At 52.8% G+C, this 17,352-nt stretch overlaps 1 protein-coding gene across 1 annotated transcript in view; it reads right to left on the minus strand.

The window, feature by feature from the left end:
• The window catches only part of Ece1 (endothelin converting enzyme 1), a gene marked incomplete at its 5' end in the record, with an annotated part of 50,837 nt that overhangs the window by 12,925 nt on the left and 20,560 nt on the right, over positions 1-17,352 (minus strand). Inside the window, 7 exon segments of the mRNA XM_005394714.2 lie at positions 1,143-1,253; positions 5,210-5,324; positions 7,028-7,170; positions 11,464-11,655; positions 12,931-12,996; positions 14,215-14,361; positions 15,676-15,797. Coding sequence (XP_005394771.2) covers positions 1,143-1,253; positions 5,210-5,324; positions 7,028-7,170; positions 11,464-11,655; positions 12,931-12,996; positions 14,215-14,361; positions 15,676-15,797 — 896 coding nt within the window.

The following is a 17,352-nucleotide window of genomic DNA, read 5'->3' on the forward strand; positions in this document are numbered from 1 at the left end:
ATGGATGACGCTGGGCCACAGACTAAACAGGTTTGGCTCAAAGCCTCTGGCTATGCAGGCAGCCACGGTCCTGTTCCTGACCCACGTCTTCACAGTGACCTCCTGCCGGACTAGACTGGGCTCCACAAACAGTAGTCAGATAAGCAGGGACAAGCTTGGGGAAGCAGCAGAAGTCTCTGTTATGGGAATTTTCAGAGACTTTCATGCACTGAGATCCTGCCTAGAAAACGTAGTTTCTCCCAGACTGACTGGACCACAGAATTCCTTTTTGATGGAATGAGTTTTTAATATCTAAGAGCTCAATTCTGAAAAGCTGTTTTACAAATTCTAAGCTCACACTGGAGACACATGGCAGCTCCAGAGGGTGACAATCCTGTGGCCAAGACAGAGAGAAGGTGGACGATTTCAGAGGTCAGGGCACAGCCGCACAGCCGCAAGACCAAAGGGGCTCCGGCTGATGGATGTTCACCCAGATTCTTCCTCAGCTGCTCACAGGCAAGTGCTGAACAGAACTGAGTCACGGTTTGCTAACCTCTGACTACAGTTAACATCTGTGCAATGAACACTCTCAGCAATAAAAACTGTAACAGTGACCCAACAGCTGTCGCTTAATAAATAGAACCTTATTTTGTGCCAAGGGCCCATTATATGTAGACTCTTAACTTCCTGGAAAGAGGGACAGCCCCATCTCCATGTCACCTGTGATAGGAGAGAACAATGTCCAGGTCACTGGCAGGGCAGTGGTAGGGCCAGAACCTGAGCTCAGTCTGTGTCGGTGGTACTTAGTGGGATAATCCTGTCTAGAGCAATCCAGCTATATCCACAGAGTAGGAAAAAGATCACCTCTGAGCCAGAGCTGCTCTGCCAAAATTATCTCACTGGGGCTTTCTTGGGCCTGGAAATGGAGATGGCTGTACTGACCCTGCAGGGTCACTGGAAAGGTCAAATTAGGACAGTGGGCCTGGTACTCAACGACAGTAGCTAGTATGAGCACCCCACATTCTGCATATCTTGAGAAACAGACCTCAGAGTTAAGGCTAACCCTGGGGCCTTGGCCTGGAGCAGACCACAGTGAGAACTGTTGGGCCCACAGGGGCCCTGCAGGATGATGTCACGGCCTGCGTCCGCGAAGGAGCACTTACTATGTTCTTGCTGTCCTCGGCAAAGGTCGCTTTGACGAACATGGGGCCCAGGGCGAAGCCCAAGTTGTTCTCCGTGTCACTCACACAAAACTTCCAGCGGGGAAGGCAGGTCTGGAAAACACAAAGGAAAGGCTCGCTGACTCCGCATTCCTTTCCCAATCCCCGTCTTGGAGGTGGCACTTTCCAGAACTTCAGGGAGACAGAGCTTTCCTGACCCAGGAGTTATTCTGGGCCACCCCTCCTGTTTCTCAGTGCTGGCCTCTTCACCCGGCGTCCCACCAGCACAAAGCCATCAAATGCCCCCACAGGCGGGGACTATGGGCCACTGGATGGGTGAGGAACTGGAAACTTAGCAAGGGGCGTCGCTGGCCCAGGATCCCACAGCAGGGGAGGAGTGCTGTGCAGGGTGGAGGGAGGGACCTCAGACATGCCTGACTCCCCAACTACATGTCCCCCAAAGCCTCGTGCGCTCATAGGTGGGGTTCTGGGAGGCGTGATTGGACCACAGTGTGTGATGCTCATTAGTGGATTAAGTCCATTGATGAGTTTATAGCTAAGGTGATGCTGGGAAGTGAGGCCTGGTTGGAGGATTTGGGTCATGGTGTGTGTGTGTCTGTGTGTCTGTGTGTGTGTATGTGGCCCTCCTCCTCCCTCGCCCTGCCTCTTGCCAGCATGCCACGAGCTCTTTCCTCTGCCTTGTTGCTCTGCCTCAGAACCAGCTGATGCTGGACTGAAATCTCTACAAACCGTGAGTGAAACTAACCCTTTCTACCTTAGACTTCTGGGTACTGTATCTCAGCAGTGAGAAAGTAACTAAGCCTCCCTTCCTATTCCTACCTTGGCCTGCCGTCCGGAGGACACTAGGAAGTTACCCAAGCGGCAGAAGACTTTCCCAGATAGGTTCCCATGTGTTGGTTCATCCTTGGTCTCCCCCACCAGCCCCCATGAGTCCACTGGGCACCTGGGTGTGAGCGGAAATGGACCTGAGGGTGCAGTTCTCTGGAGCACACATCGTGACAAGTGCCTAGAAAAGTTCCAGCTCACTGCCTGGGCGTCCCTCCGGGGACAGTGTGGCCCTGCTCCCGGAAGTCCTTCCTGCTGCAGGGACAGCTGATGTCCTTCCAGCCCCACAGAACAGGGTAATAACCTCACACGCTCAAGGCAGCTAGACTGTACCCGCTCCAAAGTGCAGCAGACAACCCAAATGCCCATCGGCAGACAGATGGATAAATGCAATGTGGTATTTTTATACAGCAACATTCTGCTTAGCAACAGAAAGGAATGAACGACTCGCAGATACAACAGCATGAGTGAATTCCACATACTTCTGCTGAGCACAAGCAGCCAGGCACACAGTGGATGATTCTGTCTCCACCCACCTCTGTCACATCCCAGGGGAGAAAGGACTGGTAGGAAGGGGACACAGGGGTAAAAGGGGAGCATTTTCTGCTTACAGGATGTTAGGTAAGTAGGTCATGTTCTCTATCTTGGTTGGGTGATGATTACATGGGTAACTTCATTTGTTAAAACTCACTGTATGCTTATACAGTTCAGTGCTCTATATTTTATGGTAAGTAAATTATGTCTTACTGGAAAATCTTCTAGAAAAGAAAAATGGAAGATGGGCAGTGTAGTCTCCAGATGTAGTTCCCCAAGTTCTTTCCAGCTTTCCCAGCCATGTGTCCCTAGGCAGGCTCCCCCTCCTGCTCCCGCCTGCCTTTCCACAGCCGAGAAGCCCACAGCTGGACACATCTGCACAGGATCTGACCACACAAGAGGTCATGGCTGAGGACTCTAAATGTGAGGCTCCATGGGGGATCCAGGCCATGAAGACTGAACCATAGTTCTTATCTGTCTTTGGGGTGTCTGTGTCTAGACCCGCTCACCCCCCCATGTACGCGTGCTCTGGGCAGTTCCACTGTGCTGTGACAGGGCTGGCTCTTGGGAAACTAAAGCTGAAGGAACAGCAGGACTGTCCTTGAGAATTCCATCGGAATGCCCAAGCACCCAGCGGGAGAGGCAGACGTGCCACCAGCCATAACCGTGTCAACAGCAGTCACGGTGAAGATTTGAGTGTTGCCATGTGCTGGCCCCATCTGTCAGATGCTCCTAAGGGTCATGCAAGTGGGGATCCTCTGTTTTTTTTTTTTGCAGATAAAGAAACTAGGACACAGACAGGTTAAATCACTTGCCCAAAGGGGTCACTCAGGGAATAAGTGGCTGTGAGAAACATCTCTGAAAGGAGTAGTGTGTGTGTGTGCGTGCGTGCACGTGTATGTGTGTGTGTAGAATCTCTGACCCCAAATTCTGTGCTGTTTCCCTAAGCCAAGCTCTGTCCCCACCAAAAGGAACACTGTAGTCTCTGCTACTGGACACAGGATGGCCGTTTTCCTGAGCAGAGGCCAGTTGCAAGGGTCCTATGAGATGAGGTCAGGAACTATCCCAAACTGCAGATGAGAAAACTAAGGCTCAGAGAGGTATGAAGAGCCCCTAAGGGCACGCACTCAGAAGCAGCCCCGTGAAGGAGTGGGGAGAGTCTTGGATTGAGAAGCCAGCAAGCAGCACCCTTCCCACCGCAGCCTGGGGGTCACAACCCCCACTGCCCTTGCCGCTGTCCAGTGTCCCCCCCACTCTGCAAGTCAAGTTACAGTGGCAGCCTACACTTTGAACCAGGCCCTAGGAAGTTCATTCTATTAGAAAGTTCGTTTTTAAAAATTGTGTTAAAATCCACGTAACATAAAAGTTTTCATCTTAACCACTTCTTTTTTCTTTTGTGGTGCTGGGGATTCAACCCAGGGCCTCACATGGTAGGCAAGTGCTCTACCCCTGAACCGCAGTCCCACACCCCATCTTAACCATTTTGAAGTGCACAATTCAGCCGTGTTAAGTATGTTCACGGGGTGGGCATGGTGGTGCCCGCCTGTAATCCCAGCACTCAGGAGGCTATGGTAGGAGATTGCCACAAATTTGAGGCCAGCCTGGGCTACACAGAGAGACCCTGTCTGAGAAAAAAGAGCATGTCCACATTGTTGTGCAACTAATTCCTAGACTTTTTCATTTTGCAAATCTGAAGCTGTCCTCATCGAACAGTAATTCCTTTCCCCCTCCTGCCTTGGTCCCCAGCAGTCACAGGAAAGTCAGCTTTTGCGTTCCCTCCCGTGCAGCTGAGGCTGAAAGGTACAGAGAGCTCAGAGGGGAGGGGCCACAGAATCAGAAGTCCCAGGTGCGAGAGAGCCTGCTCTTCACTATGAGCCACTTTGAACCAGTCCCTCTCCCTCCCTGAGCCTGTTTCCTCATCTGTAATCCAGCAGGGTAGGAGATTCGAAGGGGAGTTCTCCGCACACAGAACGGCCTCTGTGACTGCCATCCTGCAACTTGGTCAGACCCTGCCTATATAAAGTCCCCTTGAGACAACAATGTTAAGTGTGGGGAGGGGCAGAGCTGCGACTGAGCCAGAGGTGAGCCAGGTGAACAAGTTGTGGGGACTAGAGCAAGGCCAGTCCAGCAAGTGTCTGGCCTTGGTGTTCCTCCCTGTTAACTGCAGCACAGACAGCTCTGAGAACGTTTCACTTTCAGGGTTCTCAGCAAAACATTGAGACCTTGCACTTTCGGTCACATGCTCACCCCTTACCCCCTTTTTACACCGTATAATTAAAGAGGTGAGCCATGCTGGGTTGTCGCTGCTTCTCCATCAGAGAAGTCAGGTCCCGCCCAGTCCCAGCTTTTCTTCATGCGTCTTGTTTCTTTTTAATCTCCCATTGCCCCCCTCTTGGGACCTGCTGGCAGGTGCAGGTTGCAGCATAATTCAGACACACAGGCTTCAATGTTGTTTGGTTTCTCTTATATGAGAAATCCAAAGTATAGTAATTACAAGAGTGAAATACAAGATAATAGGAAACAGGGAGATAGATCTTTTGCAGATAGGAGACCAAGAGATGGAGGGAACGGAGAAGAAGGCAGGGAGGAGTAAAAGGAATTAAAATGTGTTATATACATGTACCAAGTCCTTGGCCCAGGGTCTGGCACACAGTAGGTGCTTAGCACATCTACAGGAGTACCAGGCTCACCTTCTTGGTCCCATACATGACTTCCATGAACTTCTCATCAGCATCCTGAAAGCGCTGGTCAAGGAAGGAACTTGTTTTCCGCACCAGGTTCCAGATCATGTAGTTGTTCAGCAGACTGGGGAGAGGGGACAAGAAACCCACTGGCTCAGAGGCGCCCTGCAGAGCCTTTCCTTTGCCAGCCCCTAGCAGTCTCCCGGGGTCTGTTCCAGCCTGCCTAGGCATGGCGGGTTGCTGCTCTCTTAGCAAGCACACTGATGTGAGCCCCTCATGGGTGAAGACCGGGTCGTCTACCACAGAAAGCCCTGGGGGGCAGGCCCTCATTGGTAGGCAGAGCACTTGCTTAGCAAGCTCAAGGCCCTGGGTTCTGTCCCCAGCACTGCACACAACACAATACAACACAACACAATGACCCTTGGTGTCTAGCACAGTCACTTGGTTACCACTGGTGCTCAATAAATGCTATCTCGAGCTGCTTCGTGTCTGGGTGCCACAAAGCTGCTGCTTGGGGACTCAGGGACTCATTCAGATGATGTGTGCTATGGGGCAGGTGGGGCGCAGGCGTCATGCCACAGCTAAGATATGGCCAGCCCAGCAGGCCAGAGAGGGGCAGGCAAGGAAGCTCCAGTCAGCTGGGCCACAGTTTCCATGAATGGCAGCTCCCACTGCCCCAGCCCAGGGCACAGGGAACTTGGCTGTGGCTGCTGCCGAGTTTACAAAGAAGTCACCTCAGCATCACAGTGGTCACTACAGTGACACCCAGTCCCAGCTGGAACCAACCTTAACATTTGACACAGGGCAAGAGGGAAGGAAATGATTGTATTTATACTCTCTGGAATATTATGAAACCATGAAAAAGATTGAGGGTTTGGGATGACACAGGGAGCACGCCTGTGGTGAAATCAAGGGCAAAGCAGACCATGTCTAGATTGTGACCACATCTAGTCACAATGGTAGGAGGAAAAAAACCATATATTAGAAACCACCCCGCCTTCTTTCTCCACAGCTGTGCACACAAAAACACACACATCCCATGTGACCCAGAGCACTGTCGAGTCATTTAAAAATTTTTCCTACTTTCTGTGATTTTCAGCATTTTTATGTCTTTTTTTTTGAGACAGGGTCTCCCTATGTAGTTCAGGTGGGCCTTGAGCTCACTTTGTAGCTCAGGCTGGTCTCTAACTTGCAACAATCCTCCTGCCTCAGCCTCCCAAGGGCTGGGATTATAAGCGTGCACCACTATGCCTGGCCATATAAGTCTTTAAAATTAAAAAATATATATATATCATGCTGAGCATGGTGGCACATGCCTGTAATCCAAGCCCTCGGGAGGCTGAGGCAGGAGAATCACCACAAGTTCAAGGCCAGCCTGGGCTTCATAGCGAGCTCAAGATCAGCCTGATCTACCTAGCAAGACCATGTCTCAAAAAAATTTTTAAAAACCTCACAAATTACTAACTAAAAACAATAGCTAACGTTTATGGGTCCTATTCTGAGACCGACATCCTGATAAAACCCTTTCCATGGGGTGTTTCACTTAATCCTGCAGCTGCCGTAATGGTAGGTGCTATCTGCACTCTAGTTTTATGGATGAGGAAATGGCCCTGAGAAAGGATGAGGAACTTGCCTAAGGCTAGAGCGCTGCTGGGAGGGTAGCCGGGATTTGAACTTGTGCTTGTAACCGAGATACCCTTCCGCCCCTCATAAAAGCCCATCCAGAGCCCGTTTTCCAGATTCCGTCTCTCACCTACTGCCCCTGGCCATCCTGCCTGAGGAGAGGGCCACCTGCTCAGGCCGTCCCAGGCCTCCGTGCCGCCTTACCATCTGTCGGTGTTGTTGATGAGGGCGGAGACCTGCTCAAGGTACTCTTTGTCGTAGACCACGATAGGCTCGGTCTCGTTGATCTCCACGGGGTAGAAGATGGTATTGAGAAAGGGCAGCCAGTTGATGGCAGGTGCCAAGGTCTGCAAGGGAAGGGGACAAGGGGATGCTGGCATCGTTGTACCTTCCGCACCTGACAAGGAGAGAGGGCAGGGCGGAGGTAGGCAGAGGCTGCCTGAATGCCAGGGATGCTGGGGGCAGCGGCCTAAGGAGCCAGACGTCCACGTTTCTAACTTGATGCGGAACTAGGATAGTGTAAGGGAAGAGACAGAACCTACTGCGCTCACCGTGCCCTGCCTGTGTGACACACGCCCCTCCTGTGTGAGGCACATGTTACAAAGAGGACGAGGCCCCAGCAGGCCGCTCAGTTAGGGATCCGGAGCCAGACTGCCTGATGCCAGCTCCCTTGCTTACGCTGTGCAACTCTGAGTAAGTTTAACAAACCCCTCTGTGCCTCAGCGCCTCATCTAGAAATGGGGAGCCCCGTAGAAACAGAACCCATGCATGGGTTACCCGGATGGTCACAGCAGCCAGCGCTGCCTGTTCTACTTAACGTGGGGTTCTGTAGCATCGGGTGCATTCAGGGAGCAGAGCAGCACAAAGTATGAACTGCACGGTCTGTAGGTGATGCTTCCCAGGCCTGGGAGCTAGAAGAGCAAAGTCAAAGGTAACCTGCAGCAAGAGGGAGAAGCCTAAGCTCAGCCAGTATACACACAGCAGACCTGGTGGCTGTTGTCAGATGACTAAAGCTGTGCTACTTGGGAGGCTGAGGAAGGAGGATCACAAGTTCCAGCCTGGACAACGACCTTGTCTCAAATGAAATTAAATGGAGCTGGGACATAGCTCAGTGGCAGAGCACTTGCCCGGCATGTACAAAGCCCTGTGTCCATCCCCAGCAACACAGAAACAAAACAAAACTCAGTCTCTACTCTCACCCCCTCCCCAGGTCCCCTGCAAACAACCATTCTATTTTCTGTCTCAATCTTCCTGAATTTAATTACTCTGGGAACCTCATGTAAGTGACATCATCTGTCTGGTCACTGGCTTATTTCACGTAGCAAACGTCCTCCAGCAGAGCCTTGCAACTTTTGAAGGTCTGCCCCAGCCTCTGCTCCCCATGTTCTCTACATTCTGTACATAAACGATCCATCAATGTCAGGCCTTACAGTCATGTCTTCCTAGAGTGGCCCTGGGCCTGACCAATTTCAAATTGTGTTCTCTGATCCCCTGAAAGAGGGCAAAATGTAAGAACAATAAGGAAGTGGGAGAAGCATCTATGAGAAAGACAATAATGCAAGGTCAGTCTCTAACACCAGACAATCCACAGCCTGTAGTGAAACCTGGAGGCCCTTAGGCAGGTGCTCACCCCGCCACCTTAACAGAGGCTGAATCTGCAGGTAAGGTAAGGTGACTTCCCCCAGGTCATGGGTAACCGGAGACTGTGGGTCTAAAACTCAGGTTCTGGCCAGGTGTGGTGCTACAGAAAGGAATGGGCAGATCCCAGGGCAGCACTGGAAGGATGTATGATTCATGACTCTGAATTCGGCTGCACTGGGGGTGGCCCGGAACCAACCCGCACCGGAGCAAGGTAAGCCTAGACTTGCACTGTGTAGCCTGGGTGCTTTTCCTTGGGTCTTCATGAGAATTGGAAGAAAAACAAATCTCCAGCTACCAGAGAGTGAGACGTTCTCCATCCCAGGGTGCAATGACCAAATTAAATTTTCTTTTTTGTCTTTTTGAGACAGGGTCTCACTACGCAGTTCAGGCTGGCCTGGAGCTCACTTTGTAACCTAGGCTGGTCTCGAACTTGCAACGATCCTCCTGCCTCAGCCTCCCGAGTGCTGGGATTACAGGCGTGCGTCACCATGCCCAGCTGCCAAATTAATTTTGAACCTGGTCCACATCATGGATCGTGAAGGAATAGTAATTATGATAATGTTATCTTCTATCATCCATGTCAGTTTACAAAGTGACACTCTATTTTTGCCTCATATTCACCTTTTGCTACCTAGTGAGCAGGCCAGGCAAGGCAGAGACCGGTTTTTGTTGTTTTGTCCTTCAGTAATGAGGATTGAGGGGTTTTGCCCTGAACTATATCTTCAACCCTTTTTTTAAAATTTTGAGACAGGGTCTTGCTAAGTCACTAGCTGCCCAGGCTGGGCTTGAACTTACTATCTTCCTATCTTAGCCTTTCAGAGTGCTGAGGTCACAGGCACGTGCCACCAGGCCTGGGCAGAGTTGGGTTTTTTTTGTTTTTGTTTTTGTTTTTTGTTTTGATGGTACTAGGGATTGATCCCAAGGCCTACGCACTGAGTTCTAAAAATGTTTTTCTTTTTTTAAATTTGAGACAAGGTCTCACAAAGTCATGAAGTTTCCCAGACTGGGCTCAAACTTGAGATCTCTCGGTCTCAGCCTCCCAGAGTGATGGAATTACAGATGTGCACCACCATGCTTAGAGGGCAGAGATTCTTACGCCATGCTTCCAGGCGCCAAGACTTCTTTATGTATTAGACGTATTTTTTTAAATGCACATAAGCCTGTTTTCCTTGGGTGATGTTCCAGAGTTTTCTAGTTGTTCCCAAAAGACCCTGTGACTTACAGTGAAGAACCAGTGTCCCTTGTGAGGGCAGCTATGTCTCACTGTTCTTTTTTTTTTTTTGTACTGGGAATTGAACTCATGACTTCAGGCTTGCCAAGCAAGCGCTTATGCCACTGAGCTATATTGCCGGCCCTTGTCTCTGTGTTCTGACATAAAGCAGGGGTGTCTAAATGAGCAAAGGCCAAGTTTACCAGGAAGGAGGCCAAGACTCAAAGGGGTGAAGTATATGACTTGCCCGAGGTCATGCAGCTCGGTGAACAATGAGCTGGAGCAGTCTTCTGACTCCGTACCCAGGTTGGCACCATGCAGGCTGCTGCCCCTGCTGAGGCCTCCCCTGGCAGCAGCGCAGCGGGGAGAGGGGCACGGCCTTTCCTTTCTTCCAAGGAGGTGGAACCCAGAAGCAATGGGGTGAGGGTGCGGGGTGATGGAACGCGGAAGCCATGATGGGCTCCGTGCTCTGGGGTACCATGCCACCTCCAACCTGCTGGGTATGAATGCCCACATCATGGCCACTGTGAGGCCACAGTGAGATCTCTCGGGCTGAGATTCGCGCAGCTGCAGCAAACCAAATTACGCTGCACAAATATAGCATCTCTCTCGACCTCCTGGCCTCAGGGCGGAAAAACAGTGCCAGATGGTACCCAATAGCGGCTACAGATCTCCATAACAACCCACTCGCACCACTCGCTCCCCAGAGGTACCCCAGCTCCCTGGGGACCTGAAGGGCAGCTGCCACCAGCAGGAAGCCAGGCTCTCTTGCCTCATTCTAGGCCTCTGGGCACTGCATCTCCTGGGACACCATCAGCCTGACTAACGAGCACCTGTCATTATCTTCCCTTGATTTCACCCCTTCTGGCCCCAGGGCCTACTGCTTTTGCCCAAAGCACTTGCAGGAAGACTGTGATTACTTCCTAGTGTCCCCTACTAGCCTGGAAGCACAAGAGTAAGGCCCAAGGTAGCCTCTGGCTCTAACCTTTGTCAAATGGAGGAGGAGAAAAGGGTAGGACCTGGTGCTCTTCCTGGGCGGGGCAGCAGGGAGAGAAGCAAGAAGACAGGTCGGCAGACCCTCGGCCCAGGAGGGCCATCCCTCCTGCCCTGGCCAAGCAGTCTCCCTGATGACAAAAACAGGGGTGCCAGCAGAGGACACCCTGATGATGGCCCCCAGAGCCCCAGGGCGGGACAGTGGCAGGATGCACGGGGAAGAATGAACCGCAGGCTGTCACCTCCAGACCCTCAAGGGCCCCCTGAGCAGCCACCAGGGGGCAGCCTTGCTTGTTCACCATTACAGAAACAGCTGTTCTTCCTCAGGCACACCTCCGGGATGTCTCAAAGGACCGGTTAAGAGCTGAGCTTCACAAAGCCAGAGGCTCCTCTGCCCTTTGGTGGTGCCTGGACCCTGACCATGTCACTCAGCCTCCTGGTTCAGGAAAGGCAGAGGCAAGGCCAGCCCACAGCTCGTGTTTGCTGAGTTCTTATTGTGACCAGGAGCTCCCCATGTGAGCGATTACTGTCAAGACTATGGAGTCTCCAGGCAAATGCTGTCAGAGACAGCAGCCCAGGGTAGGGCAAGAGCCTAGCTTTAGAGTTAACACTCTGTGGGCTTTAGCAGGTAACAGGGCCTGAGACCCAGTGTGGCGTCTGTCACGTGGGCATAACAAACACTGTTCCTTCACAGGGTGTTTCACAGATCTGACGAGCGGGTACAAACCCCCAGCTCAGGGCCTGGTCTGAAGCCCAGTAGCTGGCCCAGCCCCTGTGGCAGCAGGACACAAGCTACCTGCAGCTCGGCAGCCGTCACTTTGTGGTAGATGAGCTCCTCGTCCCGGCGCTTCTCCTGGGGGATGGTAATGTTGGCCAGGGCGGTCTCAAAGTCCAGGATCTGCTGCATTTGGGGCCGGATGGCGTCCTCATCCCCACCGCCCAGTAGCTTCCCCAGCTGCACCATGTAGTTAAGGTATCCAGTCAGTACCTGTGAGATCCAGCACCCAAGAAGGTCAGTGATTGCCACTTGCTACCCACTGGACCAGGCGAGGTACAGTGGGACAGGCCTGACCTCAGCCCAGGGCTTGGGGCCAAGGGTTGCACTTCACCCAGGGGACCTGCTGGAGACAAGGCTTCAAGATGTTTTGGGGAAGATGCTGGGGACGTGACTCAGGGCCTTGTGCAGTCCAGGCAAGTGCTCTACCACCGAGCCACATCCCCAGCCCTGACAATGGTTTGGGGCCTCCGTCTGCTTGCTGGTTGCCCACCTCCTTAAGGATAAAGCTGAAACAACTCTGCGTTTCTGCAGGTCCCCAGGTCAGGCGGTCAGTGCCATCCGGGTCCCATCTTTCAGTGCTTATCCCCGGCCCTCTTTCTGTTCTTGGTATGCACCTTTTCTACAATGCTCTCAGCTCACATCCTCAGACCTGAGTCAGGGCCCATGTTACGTTTTCTGGGCTGCCCCTTCCCTGGTCACAGTGGCGGTTGCATATACAGTGGTGGCCAGCTAAGCACTCTCCATCTTCCCTGCTGGACCTCAACAGACCAGGCTGATCTTTTTGCCATCACCCGGTCAGCACCAGGTGCTCAGTAGCAACTTGCTCAAGACAGGAGGCCAGAGTGAACGGGTGAGTGAGCCTTCGGCCAAGGCCCCCTAGGGTGCCACGAGAGGCAGGCCAGGCGGAAGGAAGGGTGTGAATCCGGATGTGGATCCCAGTCTCACCACTTACTGGCTGTGGGACCTTGAACAGGCCACTCAGCATCTGTGAGCCTTATTTCCTCCTCTGTAAAAGGCTAGGTAAATGTAATACCCCATGACAGAGGGGGCAAATGAAGTTCAGAGAAATGGTAGCTACAGCGCTATTGGAAGGATTAGAGGTGTTGTACACGAAGGTCTAGCACCCCCTGGTGGTAGCTGTCACTGTGGCCTCTCTTTAGAATGGGGACAAATGGGGGCTGGGGATTTAGCTCAGCGGCACAGAGCCTGCCCGGCAAGCGTGAGGTCGCGAGTTCGATTCCCAGTACTGGAAAAAAAAAAAAAAGGAACGGGGACAAATGACACCTATCCCCTCTCCCTTGTGCCCACAACGCCTGAACGTGACCCAGCCAGCTTGGGGCATCCCTCCCCTGCCTGGGACTACCTGTCCCTCATCAGGAAAGGGATACCTCTGTGATCCCTGAGGTGTGCTCGGGGTGGACACCCAGGGGGGACTCACCTCAGGGCAGGTGGGGTCCAAGCCAGTACTCTGCAGAGCACACTCACCTTTTCATTTTCGGTTTTGTTCAGGTAATAGTCTCTGGAGGGCAAGCCCAGGCCAGATTGATCCACCTGGAGAGGACAGCGGCAGTGAGAGGCGGTCTCCTGGATGTCCCCCTGTGGGTGCCAACCACACACCCTCTGCCTGCCCGGGATGCACTGGCACAGGGCACCAGAAGGCCAGCTTGGATCCCAGCAGGATGAGCTGGTAGCTAAAGTCACTGATGGGCCCACTCAGGGAAGGGACAGGTGTACTCCTGCTTGTACACAGGGTCAGCTACAGGGGTGCTGGACTCTCCTAAAGGGCTGGACAGAGCCTCCCTCTTCTTTATGCATCTCCTGGCCTTGGCAGAGCACACCTACTTTGCCAAACACCACCCAAGTGGTTAAGAGCCACCAAAGCTGTCTGACCGGGATCAAGTTACTTAACCTTTCTGATCCACAGATTCCTCATCTTGAAAATAAGTGAAACCATATTTAACCTTCAGAGCTGAACTGAGGTTTCAAGGAAATAGGAGACAATGCTGGTAAAGGGGCACCTGAATGCTAGGTAGACAAGAGAGGGTCAATTCTGATAGCTACTGTTGGAGCCTTTTGGCCTCATCTTGATATACCTCAGTGCTATTACATTTCATTTGGTTGATTAAGAAATTGTAGCTCAGAAAGGTTGAGCTATGTGTCTAAGGTCACACAGCAGGTGACTGACAAAGATGAGCTAGGAATTCAGCCTTTATGACTCGTAGTTTAGGAGCTCCCCTCTCTGTGATGAACCTCAGGCTGGGGTAGGCTCTGCCAGGGAGATATGGATTCAACACTGTGTGTGTGTGGTGGGGGGTACTGTGACCTTTGTACTGAGCTATATCCCTAGCCCTTCTTTACTTTTTATTTTCAGACAGGGTCTCACAGAAGTTGCTAAATCGCCCAGGCTGAGGGTGAATTTGAGATTCTCCTGCCTCAGCTTCCTAGACTGCTAGGATGACAGGTATGCATCACCTCTCTTCAATACTGTTATAAACAGAGCCACAAAGGCCAGAGGCTAAAGTGGGGAGCTGAGGTGGCTTCTGCTGTCGCCGGGAACTGACGTCTTGCATCACTCCTGGGGCCTACAGCAGGCCCCAGACAGCACGGCAGCCCATGCCCTCAGAGTCTCTTGCCTGCAAAAATCTTACCGGGGGGGCTGCCAGAAAGATCAGAGCCCAAGCTGAGCCTAGGGCTGCCACCACCCCAGCAGGCACGCTGAACTTGCAAAGAAGTCATGCCCTGTGCTCTTTCAGGCTCCACGCCACTCACCTGGATCACGTTGCTGTTGGAGTTCTTGGAGTCGGCGCTGACATAGACAGAGAAGAAGGGGGAGGTGCGGTAGTGGGCAGTGACCACCTGCAGGGTGTCCTGGAAGTTGTCCTTGGCCCAGGGACCTGTGATGTTCCAGCCTCCGAGCTGTGGGCAGGGACAGCAGGCAGAGAAGGGATGAGGGGGCTTGGAGGCCTGTATGCAAATTCTGTCTCTGCAGGCACCCTGCTCTGTGACCCCGGAGCAGCTGCCTGGCCTTGTGCAGTGTCCAGGGCAAATGACAGGGACAGTTTTCACTGGCAGGCTATTTCTCTATCTTTTTTTTTGTCTTTTTGAGGCAGGGTCTTGTTATGCAGTTCAAGCTGGCCTTGAGCTCACTTTGTAGCCCAGGCTGGCCTTGAACTCACAATGATCCTCCTGCCTCAGCCTCCTGAGTGCTAGGATTACAGGAGCGCTCCACCACACCCGGCCTCACTAGGGGTTTCTGACCTGAGCCAGAGCCTCACAGGTGGAGGCCACGAATCTGTGGCACTGCTCTCTTGGATGGCTGGGATGGAGATGGAGGAGACTTTGCCCCTTACACGATTTACTTTTAAAAAATGGAATCATGTGAATGTAATTACTATTAAGACACAGATCCAATTGTGCTTATGGGGCCAGGGGAAGGCTCCACATTTTGAAAAAGGTTTAGCTATGGACTACTTTAGTCCTTCTCCAAGTTGGGACTTTTTTTGTAACCTCCTCGATCCTTCCTGGCTTGGCATATACTGGCACGTGGACTGTACCAGACAGGAGGGACTGGGACAGCCCCAGTGCCTGTGGCCCCCAATTCTGCTGCAAGACCTTCCTGTGGACAGGCTAGAAGGCAGGGCCCTTGAGGGAGCACGGGGCGGGCAGAACACACGCATGGCCACCTCTGTTGCACCAGGCAGCCTGGCCGGCCGCAGGCAGCCCTCCTCGGAGCCTGCCCAGGACTGAAAGGGATGTGCCCAGGAGAAGGAGTCTTCCCGCTGCCCTGGTATAAGAAGAGGCCTAGAGTGACGGGGCCTCCTCACTGTGACTCGGAGCACCGTCTGGTCCAAGACTCTGTTGGGCTTTTGGGAGCAACACACACCTCTCCACACATGCAAACACCCCTCAGTGTGTGGAAAAGAAAGAAGCATCGGAGAGGAAGTATCCCCATGAACATGGTCCCTGGGCCCGACACAGCTGCATGGAGACACACACAGAGACAGACGTCCCAACAGATGCCGACACATGACATATACACACAGCCCCACCTATACAGACGCACTCACGCCAGGGCAGCCTCACACACATGGCAGACAGACGGGCTCCTTGCTCTGGCGGGGCAGGGCTGCTGGAGGCATGAGGTGGCTGAGCCCCAGTGGTGCCCGGGAACTGGGGCAGAGCCAGAAGAGGTGAGCAGGAGGGGCTGCCAAGCCTGCCCCAGGGACCTACCTTCTCAATCAGCTCCATCAGGGGCTTGGCCCTGAGCTCCTCGATCCTGGTTTCGTTCATACATGCTCGGTAGTATACTTGGGCCTTCCTCTCGGCCTCGCTCACGCTGGCTGTGGAATTTTCTAGAATAATAAGTGACAGCAGAATATAGCTCAGTGGTACAGCATTTGCCAAGCACACACAAGGCCCTGGGTTTCACCCCTAGCATTGCAAAAGAGAAAACAACTGAAAAAGCCATATGCATATAGAACTGTTTCTGAAAACTTTGCTGGACACGGTGGTGCACAGCTATAATCCCAGTGACTCTGAAGGCTTAGGCAGAAAGATCACAAGTTCGAGGCTAGCCTGGGCAACTTAGTGACACCTGCTCTCAAAACAAAAAGGGCTGGGGCGTAGTTGAATGGTAGCATGCTAGCTTAGCATGCATAAGGCCCTGGCTTCAATTCCTAGCAACACACACACACAAATCAGAATTTGTGATTCTGGAGGCCCCTGGGCTACTCCCTAGAGGCTTGGTGTCCCCAGCTATAAAACAGGAGCCATGGCAGCTGCTGCGGTGGAGGGAGAAGCTCAGTGCCAGGCAGTACAAGTGTCCCTGGGCAGAGCTGGGACCTGGGACCTCTTCTTGCCATTCGGGCTTGTAGACAGCAGCCCGTTGCCCACCCAGCAGTACTGTCAGCTCTCTGCCAGCGAACGCGTGGCACCAAGTGTCCTGCCTGGTGCGTGGGATGGAGGCCTGCCTTGATTTTCAGAGCCCAGCTGACTTTCTTGTGAGACAGACTGGAGTTGGATGAAGCTTAAAAGGCTTCTTTATGAATGGACTTTCCATTTCCTCCTCGCAGGGGCCAGGCATGGTCGCCAGACTTACAGATGACTCAAAGGGCTGTTTTCTACTCCCTCCTCCTCCCAACCCCAGCCGGGCTAGCAGCCGCTTATCCTGACGTCGTGCACAGATCTTCCACGGGAAGTTCTCATCTACACCGGGTGAAGGAAACTATTTCCTGGGGCTGTGGTCCTAAAAGCACCTACTCTGTGCTGGGGCTCCTGTGCCTGCCTCAGACCACACCAGACTCCCTGGGCCCCTCCTGGGGAACTCCTTACAGCTTTTGCCACTTTCCCTCAGTTCAGATTCCCTTCTTACCCATTCATCCACTGGACAGATCCCAGACACTTACTCTGTGCCAGGCAGGGTGCAAGCCCCGGAGACACAAAGGACAACTTCTCTGTCCCCAGAAGGCTCCCGCATCCAACCTTGTTAGAACCTGGCTTTGCTTCTAGGCCTTTCCAGTGACCTAAAGCCTCTCCTAAGAGGTTTGTTCCAGAAGACGCTCAGCACTCTGGACTCCTGCTGGGTGCCTGGCACCAAGCTGGGCACTGAGTTTTACAGACAAAAATAAAACTTGCTCCTTGCCCCCAAGAGCCTAGAGTCCAGCAGTGGACGCTGATGTGCAAAGAAAAGGTCAGAAGTGCTTTGAAGGATGCAAAAATTTCCAACGTAGTCACTGCTTGCTTGCAGGGCTGGGAAGAGGTTGGGGCCCCCAGAGGATGTTCTCTGAATTGTGTCTCAGAGATGGAAAGGTGTTCACCAGGTAGGAAGGAGGCCATTGCTTGGGGGAGTGGGACAGAATGGGGCCAAGGGAGGGGACATAAAAGGGCATGTTGTTTGAAGAAAAGAAC

The sequence above is a fragment of the Chinchilla lanigera genome, unplaced genomic scaffold (genome assembly GCF_000276665.1).
Source record: "Chinchilla lanigera isolate Chin_1 unplaced genomic scaffold, ChiLan1.0 scaffold00051, whole genome shotgun sequence".
Classification (NCBI taxonomy): Eukaryota; Metazoa; Chordata; class Mammalia; order Rodentia; family Chinchillidae; genus Chinchilla; species Chinchilla lanigera.